The sequence below is a fragment of the Anneissia japonica genome, unplaced genomic scaffold (genome assembly GCF_011630105.1).
Source record: "Anneissia japonica isolate Jap-2015-1 unplaced genomic scaffold, ASM1163010v1 scaffold287835_len3118868_cov185, whole genome shotgun sequence".
Lineage (NCBI taxonomy): Eukaryota > Metazoa > Echinodermata > Crinoidea > Comatulida > Comatulidae > Anneissia > Anneissia japonica.
Window position 1 is genome coordinate 1,757,498 of NW_022737223.1, and position 22,500 is coordinate 1,779,997.

A 22,500-nucleotide genomic window follows, 5' to 3' on the forward strand; every position below is an offset into this window, starting at 1 on the left:
TGCTAGAAACTTGTTTTCAGCTCTGCTAGAAACTTAGTATCTAACAAATGTGTGGACACGATAAGAAGAATCATCAACATCAGCATTATCATTGTCATCATCACTGTCATTGTCAACTTTCATATCAAATTTAACATCATCTCATGTTAATCAAGCATGTGTACAGTAATTGTATTGCTGGTGTTTTTGTTACTTTTATTATTTTTAAATTAATTTTTTAAAATTTTTTATTGCTTTTTTGTTAATATCATTATTTTAACTAATCAATCAATCAAACACATTTATATAGTACCCATTTCCATAATAAAGGTATGTTCAAATTATATGTTATTATTTTTTTATTTTATAGCGTACATTATCACTGAAACACAGCATGGAACATCAATGATATTTGGTGAGTACTGTACATAATAGGCAAATTATAGTACAAAAAATTCTTATTTAGACAGAAATATGACTCAATTCTAATAAAAATTTGCTTGTTGAACCTTTGGTCAGTTCCAATCTTCTTCTCTTCTTCTTAATGTGTTCCGTCTTGCGACAGTTTTTATTTTCGCTTTCGCACCACAAACCGTATGCATAAAAATTGCCAAAGCTAGAGCCAGTGGAATAGTAGCCTTCAACAATGAAATTTGCTCCTAAACTAAAGAGCCAGACTGACAATCTTGTTAACAATGCCAGTGTAGGTGGTCGTGTTTGAATTCTTTAATACTGAAAATTGACCAGGAAAAATATATTTTTAGCAATTTCACGTAGTTCGGATCAGAATCTTTCATTGGCTGCGAGTTGAATACTGGGGTTATAAAGGGTGACCCTTCCAGCATGTTCTAGAAGGTCAGCTGATATTCATGGGCCTTCTTAAATGAAATAAGGTGATGCGTTTAACAGCTTTATCTCTTCATAGGCTTAGAGAGTGGAGTTGTTTTTAGTTTTGAGAAAAAGTCCTGCTGTTACCGGGATTGAACCTAGGATCCTGGGAGTAGAAGGCAAGCACCTTAAACTAAGTTATCAACTCCACTGTGAGTGTTGTGTGATTGGAAAAAATAAAGCAGTATTAGCACGTTTACTGCCAGACCTTTTTTTTTAAGGTTCCTTCCTGTGTGTCGAAACAAGTTTACATGTACAAATATACTTTTTTGAAATTTTATCTAGTCATATATTATCAAAATGATGTGTCTAATAAATTGGTGGGAAATATTAGTGGGCGAGTATATTCGTCGACACACTGTGATAGAACGATAGAATGTTTCATTGATTATGCCAAGTGCGAGTTTTCTTGTCTGCTTTTTGAACGGGTTGGTATATGTTCAAAGGGCGCCCCCACTTGTGCCACTCGAGTGTACTACTGGCAACATAACATAAGAAACATACATGTGTCATTTGTATGTTATCGTCTTAGTGTATCCACCCCGAACCACAAACCGTTGAGTCTGTGGTTCTACAAATTATAACAAGGAAGTTATAAACGCTAGAATGTTACTCCGATTTTGGCAAGTATACTTGTCCCTGGCGCTCTCAGCAACGCCCAACACCCTGAGGGCGAGTATACTCATCGCTGGCAACCAACGTGTTAAAGAAACAACAGTAGGATATGATGGACTCAGTGAGCTGTTTCCAGAGTAGGCGCTCTTCTATATTGTTTGACTACCATGCCTCCTGATCTTTTAAAGTAAAATAAAACATGAAACATTTTTGTCTTGACAGAACGTCTACCAGACTTTGTTGTAAGGGCATTTGACCCCTTTGCATCACCAAGCACCAATTTTAAAATTGATATAATGTACCTGGGAGATGAAATAGCACCTAATATCTATATTGGTACATCACTGTCCTTTATAAGTTATGGCACTGAAGGAGTTGAGATTGTTCCATCTGCGTTGAATGGAATAAACTCAGACCTTCCTGATGTAATGGAAGTAAGTACAAGTAATTCTGGTGCATCTCGCCAGATGCGTATGGACAAAAGTGAAGATATCACCTTACAGATTGGAGAGTACTATGGCCGTTTGCAAGTTGGTGATAAGACCATAAAGAATCATGTAATCATTTTAAATAAGAATGGTAAGTCAAAGTGTTTAATCTTTCTTTAAAATTTTGATCTTAACAGTGACCATTGGTTGCTGTTGATGCTTGTACTCAATACTCAACTTGCATTTTTAACAGCTGTTGCCTTGAATGACGTTGCTACTTCCATTTCTTGTTGAACATTTCTTTTTGGACAGCCAGATCCATCAACAAGTAACGTGTCAAGGGTCAAGACACCAATTTCAAAGACAGTCACATTTTGTACTTCTAAAGCTTTGTCTCCACTATCAAATTTCATCAAAAAAGCGTCACATAAAATGTGATGGAACATAAGGGTTGAACACGTTCAACTTTTTTTTAAACAATTTGATAATATGTGATATGATGTCATCACGTTTTTTTGTCACATAAAATTTGATAGTGTAGACAAAGCTTAATTCTACTTTATTCAGCAAAAGATAAATATGAGTGCTAACATTGCAATCTATAGATGTTCTCAGCTGACACTGAGGATTACTTTGGCAATTTACGTGGCACAGGTGTTGTCAGAATAATTAACTGTTTATTCAGGATTTTGGAGACATGTACCCATTTTAATATTGTAAGGTGTTTTTTTATTGGGCAAATACAAATATAGTAAATTATTTCATAGGTATGAAAAAGGAGTGGCTGTTCTTTACCACTGGAATGTATCAGTTGATACAACTCATCCCTTATTATTCCCAACAAACCCTTACATTAAAATTCCTTGTGAGTAATTAAGCCTTTTCCTGTTTTCCAGTTAAGCTTTCTTGGTCATGTTTAAGGGTAATGAACTCAGCTGTTCATAAGCATTTCATGGGAAAATATAATAAGATAAAATAAATCTATGTATAAATTCTGCTAATCGCCTTCGCGTAAATTCACCTATCTCCTCTGAAACCGCTGGCAGGAATGTGCTCATCTTCCATACACTGGGGATTCTATATGTCATGAATAGGATAGGCTACTTTTCTACGTTGGATATTGGACAACAAGAAAAAAAACCAGCAAAAAACCACCGTAAGTCACATACCTGTTTCGCCATGTTTCACGACACGAACATGGAGGTTTAATTTAGGGTCGAGCACCTCCACCAATCAACACCTCAAATTTACGTGAACATGTCGGTTCAACAGGGTCGGATCCAGTAAGGGGGTTTGTGGGAAGATCAACAGGGGCAGATCCGTGTGAGAACATAGCCTTGGTCTCTAAAATTAGAATAATAAAGGTAAAGAGACTTTTGTTAATTTAGGACCACAGAAAAGTTACCTTTTGTCTTTAATTGGTGGGGTCTTTAATTAGAGGGAGACCTGTAATAAGAAAAAAAAAGTGAAATCTATTTTTCTTCTGCAATTATTTTGAAATGCATCAGCAAACGTTCAGGTGGATGCAACCCGGAGAACTGTAACAATTGGTTTGGGAGAAACAGTGACGCTGACTGTTTATGCAACAACAGCTGAAAATCTTCGTTGGAGACACAATAACAAATTTATGTACGGTGACTCAATGCGTAACGTAATGAATCTGACCATTGCGAATGCTCGACGAGAGGATGAGGGCGTGTACGAGTGTTATTATCAAGGAGAACGTTATCTTGGAAATCATGATTTTATGTATTTGTATGTCACAGGTATGTAGTTATTTTTTAATTAGATAGCTAGGCCTAGATGAAAGTTATATATTGTGATGGTCATGTTTGTTGAAGAAGGAAAGGAAAATCAAAGTCGATTTGTTTTTGCCCCATACATTTTGGTTGGTGTACCACAGGACAAAAGTCCTTGTTAAAATTTTGAATTTAATAAGCCTAAAATTGAGCCTTTTGAAATAGTGTATTATAGCTGTACAAGTACTTTAGGCTCCTAATTGGAATCCGTATTCCGTTGAAAATTTGATTGTTGAAAAAGGGGCCTTTTTTAAAAAGCTTTGAAGAAAAACATAATTCTATATTTTATTACAGAATGCCCAACGTCTTATTGTGGTATCCCGTCGTGTGCTCTAAGCTGTCCGATTTGCTACAATGGTGGACAGTGTGAAGCCAGATCTTGCACCTGTATCTGCCCACCTGGATTTACTGGAAAGTTCTGCGAGACAGGTGAAAAACATATTTTCTCTTTAAAAATTTAAAAATTTACATGTGGATGTGCTGGAAACATTTCGATAAATGATATTACCAAAATGTTTTTGATAAAAATCTGTAAACATTTTTGATCTGGGTATTATTGGAATTCAATAATTTATTTGATTCTAAATGTATTTCAATATCATTTTTGAGGTTTCAAGATTTTATCACATAGAGTTTACTGTATTCAAATACTTAATACTGTATAACGTTTGCGAATGTTGTGCTTTGGTATGTCACAAAATAACGTTGTAGGAACGTTCAAACGTTATGACCTGAAATTTTGTTATGTATGTAATTATGGTTCTACAAGATATAACATTTTTAAAACCAAGCTGTGACGTTATTATAACGTTCTTATAACGTAATACTGTCAGCTGGGATGCAATATGTTCAAGATTCAAGATTCAAGAAACTTTATGGTCTTTAATACATACCGGTAATAAAATATAAACAGAAAATTGAATTACGCGGGGAGATTTAAAAGTTTAGAAAGAAATTTAAATAAACACCACATACACGTTCAATAAAAATAGTTTTAAATATAGACATAAAAGGAGAATAAAAACGTGAAGAAATTTTGAAGTATAGTAAGATCTTAGAAATCTTTTCTAACTGTTCAAAGTGGTAAAAATTGCATTATTTAATTAAAACCTAGTAACACATAGATTAAAAAAGATGGATACTATTTGGTACATATATCTACAAAGTAATTATCTTGTAGTTTCCACTAACATTTGACATGAGCATATGGACGTTTCCTAAAATACGACCAACATAACACAACATGTATTTTTAACACTCTGACCGCCAGGGGTTTAAAAAAATAGTATCAGATGCCGCCAGACATTTTAGCGAATTTTAACACATTTCCGAAGCTCGTTGAGAGTTTGTATGTGATCAGATTGACATGTAATAAATACTACAAACATCTTAGCTTTACAATGGCACCAAACACTTTACTCTAATGACAAATCTGTGACCCGTAACAGTAAAATGAATATGACTCACTTTTGGAGATTTACGCAATTTTGCACAACGAAGCTGAGATAATCGCTATGTACATCAATACCGCTATGCTCAATGTAAACAAACAAATAGTAAAATAATTACGGTCCAGAATGAATATAGTGTTCAAATTGTTAGTACATGTCGGTACCGGTAATTACCCCATCTATCGGATTCCGTAAAAAAAAACATGAAACACGGAGATATCCGCGTTTGGCGGTCAAGTGTTGTGTTCACCAAACACGGAGATCTCTGTGTTAGGCGGGCAGAGTGTTAATTAGCTTCAGAATGGTAGATTGGGTTTAAATTAGTTTTCCATAATTCATCAAGAGCATCGATTTTGAGGTATCTCAGTTTGGACAAGTTATGCATGACCACACACAGTAAACCATTAGAGATGCTCTTATAAACATATAGTCCAGGTTCACACTAGAGCATTCTGATCCTGATCAGAAGCTAACCGATAGCACTGCGTGTGAGGGCCCCCGATCGGGATAATCTATGAAACAACAATGCAGGTGGCACGGAAGTAGACCGTTAGGTGTTGTGTGTTGACATTGCCATTACGGTAAATAGTAAAATAAATTTAACTGGATTGCTGTTAATATTTGTAGAATTTTATTTTGGATGATCCAAGTAATAGAAAAAAAAATTGACATTAGTTATGTTCAGATGACTTTCCGTCTGAAGTATAGTTACGACAGTTACGACAATTGTCAAATTGTACGCTTGCATTACTTCCGACGAGTGTCCATACGATGCTTATCCAGGACAACTAGTTCAAAGCTTAGAAGTAGCTATGCAAATTTTCCGGAAGTGATAGTTACCACTTCGCTGTCTCTTAACGGTTATTTTGCTCACAATTTTTTGAAATTGTAAACAATTTAGAAAAAATCGTGTCTACAAAGGATTACACATCACAGGAAATGTTATTTTGGCACTCATTTGTAGGTAATAATCTTTTGAAAAAAATTCAGGTCATGAATTGGTCGCATTTACGTGCGAGCTCTGAAGTGCATCTACACAGCGCTTGTGTACGCGGAAGTAGCACACTTACTCCTTAGACTTCTCAAGAGTAAATCGTCTGTAGTAAGGTTGAATTAACTTAATACAAGGAGCGTCTTCACAGGCACTACCCAGGGCTTACAAAAAGTAAACTGCTACTTCAAAGCTTACTTCTGCCTAGTCTGAACTTGCCTATTCATGTAAACAAACGTGACGCATTAACATTTCCATGAAATCTTGTTATAGCGCCATCTTTCAGATAAATTCAAACAGTAGGGTTGGGGGGGTTGTGTCCCTCAGAATATTTTTGTAAAGTTTTGGTAGGTCATTCATCTTTCTATTCATAGTATTGCCATGCTTTCTTATTTTTTAATTCTCTTGTTTTTTTCTGTCTTTCTGTGTTGTTTCTTTGACCAGTATTTTTATGTTAAAGTTTGGGAGGTGTGTTTGTGCAGTCATGTTTTCAGTAACCTGGTTAGAGTGGCTGTGCAGTGTGATACATGTACATCTGTTTTATGTTCTTTTATTCTTGTACCTTAAGCTGGGTTTTCCACTAGACAAATTTATTCGCCCGAATCAAAGCGTCGGTTCGCTTCCTGAGCTCTGATTGGTTGCGCATTTTTTTCGCTTCGCAAAAGTCTGAGAAGGATGTGAATGCGCATGAACCGACGCTTTCGATTCGCGCGAATAAATTTGCCTAGTGGAAAACCGGCTTGAAGCCCTGTCCAGACTATCAAATAATTATCATTTGACAAAAATCTGTTTTATGTCTATATATACAGTAGTCATGATGTGCCTTTTATTTAATCATGATGTGATGTCATCATGACCATATTTAGGCATGTCACATGTTTTTGTCAAATAAAATTTGATAGTCTGGACAGGCCTTCAAATCTGCACCAAAGCCCTGTTCAGACTACAAAATTTCATTTGACACAAACATGCTTAAACATGACCTTATATAGGACCTTTGTGACCATATTATATAGGAACATCATGACTTTACATGGGAACATCATGATTGTGAGAACATCATGAATATATATGGGCATACAACAGCTTTTTTTGTGAAAAAATATTGATAATCTGGACAAAAGCTTAATAATAATAGGCCTAGATTGATTTTCTTGATTTTGATCTTCAGGAGTAAGTGATAAGTGCATGGGTATTGAGGACTGTAACATACACAGTGAAAAAGCGCAACTAATTTGTTACCCATCACCAGTTGGTTGTACTTGTACAGCAGGATGGACAGGTTATGATTGCAAAACAAGTAAGTAAATCACTACCATTGTTGCCATTTTGAAACCAGAGTTGTTTCCTTAGCTTCTTAGTCCCAATTCCAAACTTGATGTTTAATATTTTAACCCACTTTAGTGGAACTAATTTGTTGCCATATACAGAATACAGAATACAAAATGTTTATTGGTCTTGAAAGTAAAAATACAATACAAGAAATATGGGAGATATAAAATATGGGAAATATATGGGAGTGGTACAGTAGGTGTGTGCGTTGGCACCCCTGCACCTCCACGCCTACGCAGACAACTATACTTTGGTCTATTTGCAGAGTGTGAACAACCATATTATGGGGCAAACTGTTTGCAGAAATGTCACTGTTTGACAGACTGTCACCCAGTTACTGGATGTGCCAGCTCCTCACCATGTGTACCTGGGTTTACAGGAATAACTTGTATAGGTATGTGCCATGATGTCTGTGATTTCTTGGTTTTATTTATGGTCAAGATGAAGGTCAAGTATACACTGTCGGGGCCTTAGCCACAGAGAAAAAAAAAACATGCTGAGGCAAATCAACACATTGGTGATGAGGGTTGATGGGGCGATGCAAGCACTGGGCATTGAAGCGTGGGGTTCAGGTGTGCTCGAGGGCCTTAAGTTTTTTTAATTTTTAGACACTCTAAGATGGTTTTTCAACCATTTTCAGGTCCCATGTCCCAAAAGCAATATACAATTGTTTTCACTGATTTATTGTTTTCTACAAAAATCCATTAATTGATTATTGAGTAAGTTAAAGAGTCTGAAAATTAATACAGAAAGGGTATTTTAACTGTCTGTTATATTCCATGCTTTATTCAACGTTTTCACGATCTTGCAAGTGGTTTGTGTGGAAATCGAAACCATGGCACTGTTTGCTAGCGTTGATTTTAATCCCAAGTAGCAAGCAGGTATCATGTACCGGGGTATTGAAAATTTATAATATATTACGCATTTCAATATAATGTATAATTTCGAGTCCATAGTGTATTATTGAATTTCATGTTCATATACATCAAAAAGTTCCTTCACACCAAATTGTCACTTTTTAAGCTTAAGAAAAAGTTCATGAGCATAAATTATATCAATGCAATATAGCAATCATTCACCAAAATACATATTTCAATGCATGAATACATATATGTACACAACATGATTAAATCCAACCGTGAATCTAAGGGTTTCCCTTGTCAGCTATCCTGACATTAACGTCGATGCGCGTCCATGTCAATTTTCAACTGTACACAAGATTTTCTCCAATACGGTGAATCAGAATCCCACAACGATTCCACTTCTGACACCAAAATCTGTGGTAGTTTATGTTGACTGAACAAACAAGACCACGACACCATAACGTTCCAGGTTCTTTTAATCGTCAATGTTTAAGAGATTCACGATCACTAATCACATCTATCATCTGTCGATGTGTATACATCAACACAACAAACAAAAACCCCTGGATTTAAACAAAAACTAAGTTTGGAGGAACACAACCATCGTTAGCCGCCTACGGTACATACAGTACCATACAACAGTATTCAATCTAAGAATGAACCATTATAATTATTAGCAATGTAAAGATAATGAAAATATTCAAATACAAAACGAGTCCAATAATACACTCTACAGCTTCACACACAGCTGTACCATTGTGGCATGCATACCTATCATCCACTAACAACATTTCTCAGTTGCAAACTCGAGAAATACTACTTAATGCTGATATTATCGGATCAATTATAAATAAATCATATTATCAAACATCGCTAAAGATATCGCAATGTATAGCGTTACTATTATCAAGATACAATATCAATATAACAATTCATTATACATACCTGTAAACTTATTTAATTAAGTTTACGTTGCTAAACCGGCAAACCGTACTGTAATGATGGATGTGTTCAACAACTAGCAACCACTTGAAAACCACTATATACCCAGACAAGCAAGATCATTACGCGCATACAGTATTACGTAACATTCAGACAGCTTAATTAAGTACTACATGGATGCAATAATTCGCGGTGCAATTACTACGCGCCAAGAAAGAGGTAAACACGTTTACTCGCTTTTCCACTGGTAACATTATTAAAGTATATACATGGAAACAGTGTTATCATATCATTGAGTGTTAAATTTTGAGTTTAATTATTTTTACCTAGAATATGAGGCAGACACTCCCTGTCCAATTGGATACTTTGGAGAACAGTGTCATAAGAAATGTCACTGTGACAATCAGGAAAACTGCACTAAAACTGATGGTGGATGCGAGACTGGATGCCAGATGGGCTGGGCAGGAGAAGGCTGTCAAATAGGTTTGTAAATATATCAATCTCGTACTAAAGCTCTGATCCACACTATCAAATTTTATGTGACAAATTTGTGTGATGTGCCCATATATGGCCATGATGATATATAACTCCCAAATATGGGCATATCACAGTTTTTTGTTACATAAACTTTGAGAGAGTAGACAGAGCTTAAGTGTGTGAATTGTTATCAATAGTGCATTATGGTGAAGCAAGATGGCTATTGAATAGGTTTGTAAATCCATGGACATTTATCCGTAAAGCCATGGGTGGCGCCAGGATTTGCCCGACGGGATGCCTGAGGTCCCCGGTGGGTGCAAAGCGGTCATGGTTAGGCGTCGCTCAAAATATTTTGAAAGTGGTCCAGGGATCAAAGCCCAGGAAAATATGACGATTTAGGGGTTTTTCAAGGGCTTATTTAATAAAATTTAGAGTCTACTAAGATGTATAAAATACATATAATATTTTTTTTCATTCTGACAAAATGTGGTTTTCATTACGATAACATTTTGTGCTAAAAATTGAATACACACCAGTAAATGTTGTCAGAAACCCCTATAATATAATTTTTCGACTTCTTCTTGTAATAACGTTGCTCATACCGGATTGTTTTTTTTTTTTTTGAGAAAGGATAAAAGAATCAGAATTTAATAACCTTTACAACGATTATAAAATTTTAATTGAATCCATATCATATTCATTGGACACACTCATGTTTTTTTTCAGCGTAAAAACTGTAAAATCGGCCAAAATCGCCTAGCTGTCTTTAATATAATTCCCTCTAGCGGTGAAAGTAGCAAGTCGATTTTCTTGGGAAAAACTTCATTTGGAAAGCATTATTTTTCTTCTAAATCATATCTAAACATAAATTTGATTGGTTCAGTAGTTTTATCAGACCAATCAGATTTATGAAGTCCATTGAAAACTCCTCCCTAGATGCTTATGCATTACAAGCATATGACCATCTGATTCTCACATGGATTCTGCGCTCTCTAAAATATCAGGCAATATTACTACATTATCCATATTTTCAAAGATTGTGATCATAGGCTCGAGATAGAGATCCTTGTCATGTAATTTTTAAGCAATAAAGATTTTTTTTTTTTTTGGTACAAGCAGTTTATAAATGTCAGTTTTTGTAAAAAAACAAAACGGTTTTCTGAGCTATTCACACCGTCGCTGCTGAGATGAGCTGTACGATTCCATTTTCTAATGTGTTAGGCTACTGCATGTGTGAGTGGGATGGAGAATTGTAGTGTGTGCTGGGCTTGTTGTGGTACTGTATTTTGATAACAAGTATTATATATTTGTATTGAAATATGAAATGAACTGTTCCAAATAAATATTCGCGCTTGACGCATAGTCCACAGTGCGCGTCAGACCCCCCCCCCACTTTCGGACCGCAAGGGGGTCCGAAAGGGGGGGTCCAAATGTGGGGCTGATCGAGATAACACCACCCTTAGAGAAATTTTTGTTTTCTAGGAGCCAAAAAATAACATCTGAGGCCTTTTGGGCAATTAATTTTTTCTTTTTCTTTCTTTCGTCTTTTTTTTTCTTTTACTTTCCAGGGGGGGGGGGCAGGGATCCCCTTCCCCCTAATCCGCCCCTGAATCCCAGGGTCATTTTCCTGTCAGTGTTGCAGGATTTTTCTCACGACAAAAACAACTCAACTCCCTAGGCCTTAAGATTTAGTTTGTGTAAAGCTTTGTGTTTGTCTTGAGAAAGGAATTTTCACCTACTCTTAGGACAGTGATGTATTCGCTATTTGCTATCCTTGGCGCATGTGTGTGTGCCTAAAAAATAAATAAATAAATAAAGTAAGTCCTTATCAATGCAAAATGATGTAAAATCGGATAGAAAATTGGGCAGATGGGTTGAGAAGGTAAAAGCTGTCAATAATATGTAAATCGTTATTAATTTACTTCTTTATTATGAACTGTATTGAAATCCAATAATGAATAAAAGAATATTTATAAAGACTGTTAAATAGGCAGCATATACATATATATGACTTTTAGCTATTAATTTTTCAAATTTTATCTCTAGCTTTACCAGCTCTATATGATTCCCCATTGATTGTGGCTCGAGAACAGGATAGTGTAAGCATTAGCTGGAGAAATTGGATGTACGACCATGACTTTGGCGTTGGCCCAATAGTCAACTACAGAATCTACCTGTGGGATTCGTGGTACCCAGCATTTAATGCAGTTCCAGCATTGGTGGGGGTCACAAATACGACGATGTGGAATGTGACGGGATTGCAGGAGTCATCAGAATACTCGATCATGGTTCAAGTCACTAGACGAGTTAATGGCTTCCTTGTTGCAGGCAAACCAAGCCCCATTCTTTGGATCTCAGTGTACGGTATGTATATATTTTGATATTTAAATTGTTGTCCTCTCCTCTTTCTCCTCTGGTTAGAATTTTAGCTACACTGCTGTAAGTTGCTGATAAGTTGTTGAATTCATTAACAGTTTTTTTTAGTCCGACAGCATTATCGTAGCGTACGGCAGGGGATCCCATAGTGGCGGAGCTAGGACTTTGATATAGAGGGAGCCCTGGGGAGGAACTTTCATACATGGAGAGTTTAGACCACCTCAGCCCCACTATTGTTCAAGAGATAAAAACATTTATTATTATGGCACCTCTAGATGGCCCGAAATGGCACTCTTAGACCTAAATTTGATTATTATTTCCCTTTTTTTCTCCATTTTTTTTTTTATACTTTTGAATAATTTAGTGTGGGCCCAGGCCAGCCGTCCACCCCACTCTTCAATCCGCCACTGTCCCATAAGTGGATTCTTCCAACTTGAGACCCCTTATATTGAGTCTTTGTTTTAGAAATATTGTTACTAAACATATTAATTTTATTTTTAATTTATTTGTTTTCAGAGCAATGTCAATCGGGTTGGATGAGTTTTGAAAATCAATGTTTTCATGTTGTTGATACAATGATGTCATGGGATGAAGCTGACACATACTGCAAGACAAGAAAATCACATTTAGTTCACTTCACTTCCGCCAAAATCAAGCTCTTTGTACTGCACATGCTGGAAGTGCAACAAATCAATTCAACCCACGTGCTGGTCGGAATGAATGACAAGGATAACGAGAACGCTTTTGTCTGGGGTAGTTACAGTAATTATAATTCCCGAGTGTCTGATTCTGCCAATATACCAGGTAAGAAATAAAAGTAGGTTGCTGAATGAAGGTGAAGGTATATTTAACTTAGTAATTTGCAATTCAGTGCCTTAATTGCTTACTTAAAAGGAGTTAGCTTAGTTGAGTCTGCTAAAACTGCATGGTGGTAGCAGCTGTGTGTGGGCACAAATGGAGATCTCTTTGTCCCTGGTTCAATTCCCATCGCTGCTGTCCTTGTGTTTTAGCTGGAGGGCTGAATGCAGTTTACGATAGAACACCATCTTTCGGATAAGATGTTTAAGCCGTTGGTCCTATGTGCATTATGGCCCATGCCCGTTTAAGAACAGAGTACACTCTTCGGAAAAAGGTAGGGGATTGTCTCCCGGTGTACTGTCCAATTACCACCAGAAGGACCCACTGAAAATAAGTGTTCTTCAGACTTTCTTGGGTTATCCTTGGTGTTTACAACGAATAAATTATTCTATCCATCCATCCATCATCATCACCATCATCATCACATACTAGCCAGCCCCGATTTTTGTTCTTGTTATAGAATGGCATTATTTCCAGTCTGATGCTGCTGACTATGATTGCGTTGCGGTGAATATTTATGCCGATTTTTCGCTAGAGAACATTCTGTGTGATGATGCAGACATAGGCATTCCTATCTGTCAAGGTAGGTGATTTAAAGGAAATTTACATAGATGGAGCATACAATGGAATTATTCCAAATAACACATTAAAACCTTTTTCATGCTACAAAATAGCACTCCACACTATGTTACATACTATAGTTACAGCCTACATCAACACGGTTTGAGACCCTCTTTGCCCAGGATTTAATTGATAGAACCAAAAAAACTCCCCCACCCCTGTCACCTCGCTATTGAAAATTTTTGAAGCAAAATAATCACGCTTAAGTAGTTAAAAATCACTTTATTTTACGACCTAGTGCCCCCCCCCACTTGATCATCTAGCACTTCAACTTCACGCCCCATCGGCACTCCCCCCATTTCAAAACTCCTATGTATACAACTGGAAGTTAAAGCTACTATGCTTCTAGAGTATAGTAGTGACAGACTATACCTTTGCACAATTCAGCACAATGACACTGCAAGTTATAACTTATTTCCCCAACTTTCCCTGTTTCAAGTATTATTTTTTTTACCATCATTATGTAATATGATTGTTATTCTTTGTAAATAAATCAGTATTTTTACCTTAGACAGGACGTCAATCATATTACACGAATTGAAACCAGATGAAATTATTTGATAATCATTAATATTGTTTTCATTATTTCTATATTTGAAACAATAATTATATAATAACTATATTATTTTATAAATGTTCATAAATGTCTCAAACCATTCTAGCCTTTACTTCACCTGGATGGGTTCCTCACGAATCTTCGTATTACTACTTCAATTCGACTCCAGTAACTTGGGAGGAAGCTGAATCTATTTGCCGTGATACTGGTGGAAACTTGGTTGTGATTGGCTCAGAGGAGGAGAATGAGTTTGTGATGCAGTCATTCCAAGAACTAGACACAGATGTCAGTCAAGTTTCCATTGGTTACCATCATAGAAACATTAAACATTTTTTTGAATGGGTCGGGACCAATGAATGGAGTGTCTATGAGAGTAAGTCAACAATCCATTGAACTTTCTCTTTAATTTTTTAATGCATATCATATTGGATCATCATTCTTAAGAAGTGAAAAATTAAGAATAATTGAGGTTATTATTATTATAGTTCTACTCACCTTTAATTCTTAGTCAAAATTTCCAATATTGTAGTTATGGTAGCATTAGAAACAATTAATAAGGGGGTACCTTCAGGACCAGAAAAAGGAAAAGATATTCCTTTCCTCATTTTGTGGTCGAAAAAGTGTCCTCATATTAGGAGTGTCCCGAAGATGGGGTTCTACTGTATTAATATTTATAATAACTATTTATAGGCCAATTTAAGAAAATGATGACCATGAAGTTGAAAGTGAGAATAATGATGGTAAAAATGAGGATGATGATAATAATGATGGTAATGATAATAAAATTAATAATAATAAAGATGTTGATGGTGATCATGATGATGACGAGGTTGAGGATGCAGATAGCGGCTGCAATGGTGGTGAGACTATGGCAGCATACTCATAAGGTATGCTCAGTTGGCTAAACTAGTGGTAGCCACTGTGTGTGCGCTGAAGTGTGAAGATCTATTGGTCCCCGGTTCAATTCCCATCGCTGCCTCTCCTTGTGTTTCAGCTGGAGGGCTGGAATGCAATCTTTGGGATGAGACGTTTAAGCCGTTGGTCCTGTGTGCAAAATGGCCCATGTGCACATTAAAGAAAGCAGTACACTCTTCAGAAAAGAGTAGGGGATTGTCTCCCGGTGTACTGCCCAATCACCATCAGAAGGACCCCACTGGAAGTCAGACTTCAGACTTTTGTGGGCTATCCTTGGTGTTCACATCGAATAACTCCAATCAATCCAATCTATTCTTTTTTAAAGCTCTGTGCACACACAAAAAAACTTATATGGCCATATATAGTCATGATATGCCTATAAATGGTCATGATGTGATGTCATCATGACCATATTTGGGCATGTCGCATGCTTTTGTCAAATAAAACTTGATAGTCTGGACAGAGCTTTAGTAGGCCGACTTAATTTCTGAGATCGCAGATAAAAAAAATCTCTGTATTTAATGTTTTCTTTTAGATTTTGACTCAGATCCTGGTTCTGTTGGTCGCTGTGTTGTGTTATCAGTTCCCAACGGAAGATGGCTAGTAGTTCCATGTGATACATCCCCTGGCGGAGTCATTTGCGAAATGTGTAGGAACAGTACAAAATATGTTTATATAAATATATATATACAGTATGCCTTTTTGACTGCCACTATAACAGTATAATTTTGTACTTGTTTTGAAGTAAAGTTGACTTATTCATTGATTTCACTATACTTTCCGCTGTGACATCTCTATCTAACATACCTTAGCGCCGTTATGCGATGGCATTTTTTAGTTGTATAAGTGTGTGTGTATATATATATATATGTGTATGTGTATATATGTATGGCGAGCGTCATAACCACTAGACCACGAAGGCTTCATGGTTGAACAGGTCCAAATAACCGTCGGGAACATTGTATTACACAATGGTACTCCTCAAGAGGGCTTTCGGCCAGATAAATCTGGAGATGACGGCTAGAAATAAATACTGTCGTATATAGTATATGATATTGAAGGAACTTAGCCGTTAACACTGTTGAATACTTTTTATAGGACTTTTATTAAACACTATATGTACCTTTGATGATTTATATCGTAGATATTGATGAGTGTTCAAGCTATCCATGCCAGAATAACGGTACATGTGTGGATGGTAGAGAACGTTACAACTGCAACTGCGAACCAGGGTGGTCAGGCACAGTATGTGACGAAGGTAAATTGACTGAGTTTACTGAGGGCATTCTCCGAGAAACAGAAAGAAATCAACATGCCCACTTGTATATAAATTTAATCGAATCCAAACATATTTATATTATTGTTATTGTTATTATGCTATCATTGAAATACATTCTGAACCTCCTTCCCCATATTTACTTGATATGTCTGCTCCATACTGTACAGTAATTTGATGAAACAAATGATAATTAAAATATGTTAAATTGAGTGTATTCAAGTCTAATACATTATCAAATAGCATTGACCACCACCTCAGAGGTTGGGTCTGAAGCGGGCACTTACTGCATTCAACAGATGTCGGTCGACGTGATTCTATGAAGAACCCAATGCCACAATGCGCTCGCAATGTATCAATTTTAATGACGATTCGTACATTCACAGGGAGTAGTGTTGGATTTGTACGACGCAGTGCCCAGCTTAAATGTGAGGAAATTGTTAGAAAACAAATGACTTGTAGATGCCCAGAAACTATTAGTTTCATATTTCAAAACATTCAGTGGCAGATTCAAGAGTTTTCCAGCCATCTTGGACACCCCTCCCCCAACAAATTTGTAAAAAAATTTTTAAAAATGGTTAAAAAAAATTCTAATATTCTGAGAATTATAAAACTGAGAGTTCAATTTCATAATCATAAGTTCTCTTACCTCTGCCCCAGCCATGGTGGGGCTGAGGTGGTCTAAACTCTGTGATCATAATTTTATCATAAGTAAAAAAGTGAGGGATCTTAAGCCGCTGCGCTTCCCCTTTGCCTATGTCCTTGGATAGAACTTACTGGAGTGTCGGTCTAACGCTCAAGTAAATAAAAATCACCTAATATTACCATATTTTGCAACCTGTGTCCCCCTTACACACTCATCGATTCCCTACTTTACCCTCCATCAGGCCCCCATTTTCGATATTACTAGATATGCCACTGGCAGGAAACCAAAAACAGAATCCAAAATATTTAACTAAGTGTAGCTAAATATTCATTCATATTCACCTCAAATAACAGAAATCGGTATGATACGCCCTCATCTTAATAATATATATTGACAAGGTGGGATGTCAGATGATTTTTGCCAACTAGTGCCCCCCTCACTTTATCATCCAGCCCTCCCACTTCACTTCGGCGCCCCCTCACATTTGGTTGTGTCTGGTTTCTTTGGTAGTGCCATGAAAATTGATTTTAGAAAAGCAATCTAATCTGTTAATTTTATCATTATGCCATCGTGTTTGAGGACAAGATTGCTATCAGCGTCTTCATTCTCACGATATATGTCTGTAATCAGTGGTATATTGAGGAGGAAGCTTGGGAAATTAAAAGTATGAAACGTTTTTGGAAAAGTGATGGGAAAATTCGTGAAATTTATGTTTTTAGAATCATTATCACAACTCACAATCATCATTCATCATCATCACTCACCATCATCATCACCTCCATCATCATAACCATCGTTAATATCATTATTGTTTTATTGGTGATCCGCTCCGCTAGCGGATCACCTCCTGTTATAGTCAGATCTTTTTTTTTTTAATTCTAGCTTCTCCCCATTTCTTGTTAGCACGATATCTAAAAATTGGCACGAGATTCATGCGTGCACGCTTCAACAAACATTTAGCTTGGCCTGGAATAGTCACAATAAGGTTTTCAAAGTCCACAGTTATGCGTGACGTCATCTACGCGCAATTTTGCGTTTTTACATTATCGATCATATCAGCTTAACCAATTGCCATTTCGAAATCGTATTAAGTGAGCATTAACTTCGGGTTAATGTTAAATGTACTGTACCTTAATTTTACGTGTGTGCTCCATTACGTGCGCGTACGCGTGCGTCAAATTTTTCAAAATGCTCAAAATCACTTTTTGACTAAATTAGAACACGTTTCAGGCCATTTTGAGCATTTCAAATTTTTTTGAAATTTTCCTCTACGCGCGCTCATTTTTACGCGCGCAGCACGTACGGAAGCTAGACATTATGTTTTTTCACATAGTTTAGGTTCCTGACATGGTTTTCACAAATTTCAATTCTTTTTGGTCATCTTATGGCCAATAGCAATGCCGTATGTGCGCATCAAACATAAGTATCTTTGCGCGGATTTGTGCCGATATACTGTACAGTGAAAATATGCTAAAATCAGGCCTATTTTTAATCAGTTATAGCTCCTTAGGATGAAAGGTGACCTCCAATTTTTATTACATATTCTGAAAGCACATAAGTTGATATGATTTTATAGATCATAATGGCTGATCGGACATTGTGACATCATCATATTGGCATCTGAATTCAAAGAAAGTGTATTTTAGCTATCACATCATTTTTGAAAATACGCATTTGAGCGTATCTCGCTTATCCTTGATCGATCGTCTTCCAACTTTGAGTATTTTATAACTGAGACAATTCTCTTTCATACATTTGACTTCTTTTTACATTTTGATAACGTCATCGTGGTCAAAAAAATTGTTTTTTCTTACCCCCACATCTTTCTTTCCTCAAAACGTTGATGAGCCCATATCATCTTAACCATTCGTCATTTCTGAATCATATTAAGTGAGCATAATCTTCAGGTCAAGGTTGAATGTCATGTAGCTTAATTTTCCGTTCGCGCTTTTAATCGTGCATGTACGTGTGTGTCAAAATTTATATATGCTTAAAACCATATATATATTATGAAAGGATGAAAGGTGATCCCCAATTTTTATTACATATTCTGAAAGCATGTGAGTTGTAGATATGATTTTATAGATCATTATGGCTGATCGGACATTGTGACGTCGTCATATTGCCATCTGAATTCAAAAAACTGAATTTTTATATATGGTAAATATTATGAATGATAATAAGTTACTCACCAAAACAGGCGTTTGTCAATGAGAGTTGATACATATATCTCTCATGAGTGAACATTTCGTGACATTACTATGCGCACGTGCGTCATGGCGTGCGCATACGCATAAATAAATCTTTTAAAATGCTTCATATTCTTTAAAAGAATGTATTAGCGTATACTTTGGGCCATTTTCAGCATTTAAAAATTGTTCAATCTGCACCGCGCACACTTCCTCGAGGTTAAAATTGCGGCGGATCACCTAACTCGTCCTCAGTGACGAGTTCAAATCTAGTTTTGTATTCAAAATTTTTATAAAAATTTTAAAATTTTGTTTAAATGCAAACAATTAATTATATCTCAGACCTAAGATTATGTTGCATGTTTTTCAATTCTCATTTCAGATATTGATGAGTGTGCCAGCAATCCATGCCATAATAATGGTACGTGTGTGGATGGTGCAAACCGGTACAACTGCACCTGCGAACTTGGATGGTCAGGCATTGTATGTGACGAAGGTAAACGAACTTCTCTTGCACACACCCCCTACTGCCAAATCCTGCATTGGCCCCAGGATCAGTATGACTATTATCAAAATACAATACATTTTACATTTAGTTTGAAATACAACAGTAAGTCTTACACAAAATGTGTGTATGGGCTGGCCAGTGGTGTATACGGGCTCACCAAAATTCTGTGTACGAGTTGGCATGTGTACGAGTAACCTAAATCTGGGCTCGGAATAATTCATTAGGCCTTGCTCCGCCGAGCAATTTAGGCTACCCGGTAGCCTAACTCCAGCACTCTATCCTCTACCCGTTCAATAGAATCTTGGCCTATATATGTGTCTGACAAGCCCTCATCCAGATCGGTAACCCGACTCTGGTTCTACAGGTACTGCACGTATCATTGGATCTGTCATCTTTGGCCTAGGCTTAAGTGGTTTACAGGTATCTATCAAAGACTTCATTTCTGGCTCTCGTTCACGTTCTGTCATCATGACACTGGGGCAGCGTGACCACTCACAATTTTTGTAATACCCAATGAATGGGTAGAAATTACCCAAGATTCAGCAAAAATTGCCCAAAATTACCCAAGCTTCCTGAAAATGCATTAAAGTTTGAAAAATGTGTGTTTTTCGCATGTATAATTTCCCTTTTAGTTCAATCTATAAACCATTTTTTATTATAATTGTTTGTGTTAATTATTAAAATAAATATTCATGAGGTGATAATACGGATAGAAAATACGCCCTCAGTCAGCCAGTGTTATCAGTGTAGACCATTGATCAAGTTTTATTATGTAATGCATTAATTAGGTAAGATCAATGGCAACGAAAATCACAAATAAACAATTCTGAACCCATGTTTATAGCAATTAACAGTCAATTAAGAATGTTATGTGCACTTCGTTGAGTTTTGCTTACTTGAATGGACTGAAATATACTTTGTTACTTCTTAATTTTTCCTCTATGACAAAAATATTGAATTTTCTTAGTAAAAATAAAATACCCAAGGATTTGAACGGAATACCCAAGAACCCAAGACCAAGTCAAAATACCCAAGATCTTGGGTAAATACCCAAGCAGTGGTCACGCTGCACTGGGGTGAAAAACGATCGGGCCCAGATGTTAATAATCACCAGATACAATTGATTGTTTATCCGCAGAGCCAACAGACTCGTTTATTAATGATTATCGCATAAATCAGAGAACTTGTAGTTGTACACAATATCCAATAGTCTAGAATTAGGCCTATCTATTCCTTGGAAATGTCTTTATTCTAACAAGTCAGATATCAAGTGCAGTAACTCTTATCTTAACTAGTGGCCTGTAAATGTACAAACATTCCATCCCTAAACTCTTCTCGTGGAAGGACCATGAGGCGAGGGAGAGAAGGCCCAGCCCGCCTTGGGAGCAGCAGTAGCGCTGGCAGGATTTTATTCCCAGACTAGCACTTGCATAGGGACACCATCAGCCAATCAGACTGACGGACTAATAACTAAGTATTTCAGGGCTGTCCCATTAATTTAAACCTATTGCCCAGAGCTGTTACAACAGAAGAAGTAATTTTGTTACAATATAATAACTTTTTTTAGAGCCCTGCTTTGATCCTCTTGGAGTTGAAGATGGTACCATTCCTTCAGACCAACTGACTGCATCAAGTCAATATAGAACCGACCTTCGGCCTGACCGTGGTAGACTAAACACTGTAATAGAAGGTTCATTAAGGGGAAGCTGGACAGCATTAAATCAGAATCAGAATCAGTGGATACAAGCTGATTTTGGCTCGTCAAAGTTCATAACCGGAGTGATCACACAAGGCCGCAGTGACGGTAATCAATGGGTGACATCATATAAAGTTGATTACAGTGTCGATGGTACTAGTTTTAACACAATTATTGATGCCAATTCTGCACATGTAGTAAGTTTTAATTACTTATGACTTTGTACTTCATGTTAAACATTTATGTAGACTGGGTTCCAGTCTCTAATCTTTGTCTTAATCAGTAAAAAAGCTGGAAAAATCGATTTTGGCACCAATGGCGTTCCATATTACCTATTTGCTTGGCGTTTCATAGTATAGTACAAAAAAGTTTCTCGACATAAATTGACGCTGATGGCGCTTTCCGAAATGTGCTAATACTACGAATAATCAAGAAATTAGAGACTTGTGGCAAGTCTAACATTTATGATACTTAAATAGATTTCTTTTATTATTAATTTTTACATTAACTTCTTGATTTTTCTTGATCCATTTTTGCAAAAGTTAAGGTAAGGCCAAGGTTTTTGCGATAACTGAAGAAATTCAATAAGCCAATTTATAGTTTGAATGTGCATGCCTGTATCCATGGACAATCTTCAGGAATTCATGTTGTGTGTTTGTTTGTTTGTTTATGTCAATTGATCTTGATATGGGCATGCGCAGCTCAAACTACAAATTGGCTTATTGAAGTTCACAGCTTTGCATTTCAAATTACGATTGCGAGTACGCTTAGTGTAATAGAAAAGTTATGCTTTAAAAAAACCTTTCAACTTCCCACTTGTGGTTGTGTTGTTTAGGCATAATTTTTAATGAGTTATTCTGAGCGTATTTGTAATTAACTTTTAGGTGTTTACTGGAAATTCAGATCGAAACACTCATGTCACAAATATGTTCCCGACTCTTGTATACGCTCAGTTTATATATATATACATACATATCATATATGCATTATAACATATATACATACTTATGTATATATACACACATATACATATATACATACTTATATATATACACACATATATACATATATATACATAATATATAGACATATAT

At 36.4% G+C, this 22,500-nt stretch overlaps 1 protein-coding gene across 1 annotated transcript in view; it reads left to right on the forward strand.

Moving 5' to 3' along the window:
• The window catches only part of LOC117117144, a gene marked incomplete at its 3' end in the record, with an annotated part of 46,194 nt that extends 23,835 nt beyond the window's left edge, over window positions 1-22,359 (forward strand). Inside the window, exons 10-25 of the mRNA XM_033261354.1 lie at window positions 350-394; window positions 1,705-2,061; window positions 3,419-3,676; window positions 4,004-4,138; window positions 7,323-7,451; window positions 7,749-7,877; window positions 9,619-9,771; window positions 11,812-12,129; window positions 12,658-12,945; window positions 13,460-13,582; window positions 14,283-14,549; window positions 15,627-15,740; window positions 16,236-16,349; window positions 19,585-19,698; window positions 21,278-21,603; window positions 22,291-22,359. Coding sequence (XP_033117245.1) covers window positions 350-394; window positions 1,705-2,061; window positions 3,419-3,676; window positions 4,004-4,138; window positions 7,323-7,451; window positions 7,749-7,877; window positions 9,619-9,771; window positions 11,812-12,129; window positions 12,658-12,945; window positions 13,460-13,582; window positions 14,283-14,549; window positions 15,627-15,740; window positions 16,236-16,349; window positions 19,585-19,698; window positions 21,278-21,603; window positions 22,291-22,359 — 2,939 coding nt within the window. The remainder of the gene's footprint in view (window positions 1-349; window positions 395-1,704; window positions 2,062-3,418; window positions 3,677-4,003; window positions 4,139-7,322; window positions 7,452-7,748; window positions 7,878-9,618; window positions 9,772-11,811; window positions 12,130-12,657; window positions 12,946-13,459; window positions 13,583-14,282; window positions 14,550-15,626; window positions 15,741-16,235; window positions 16,350-19,584; window positions 19,699-21,277; window positions 21,604-22,290) is intronic.
• Between the last annotated feature and the right edge of the window lie 141 nt (window positions 22,360-22,500).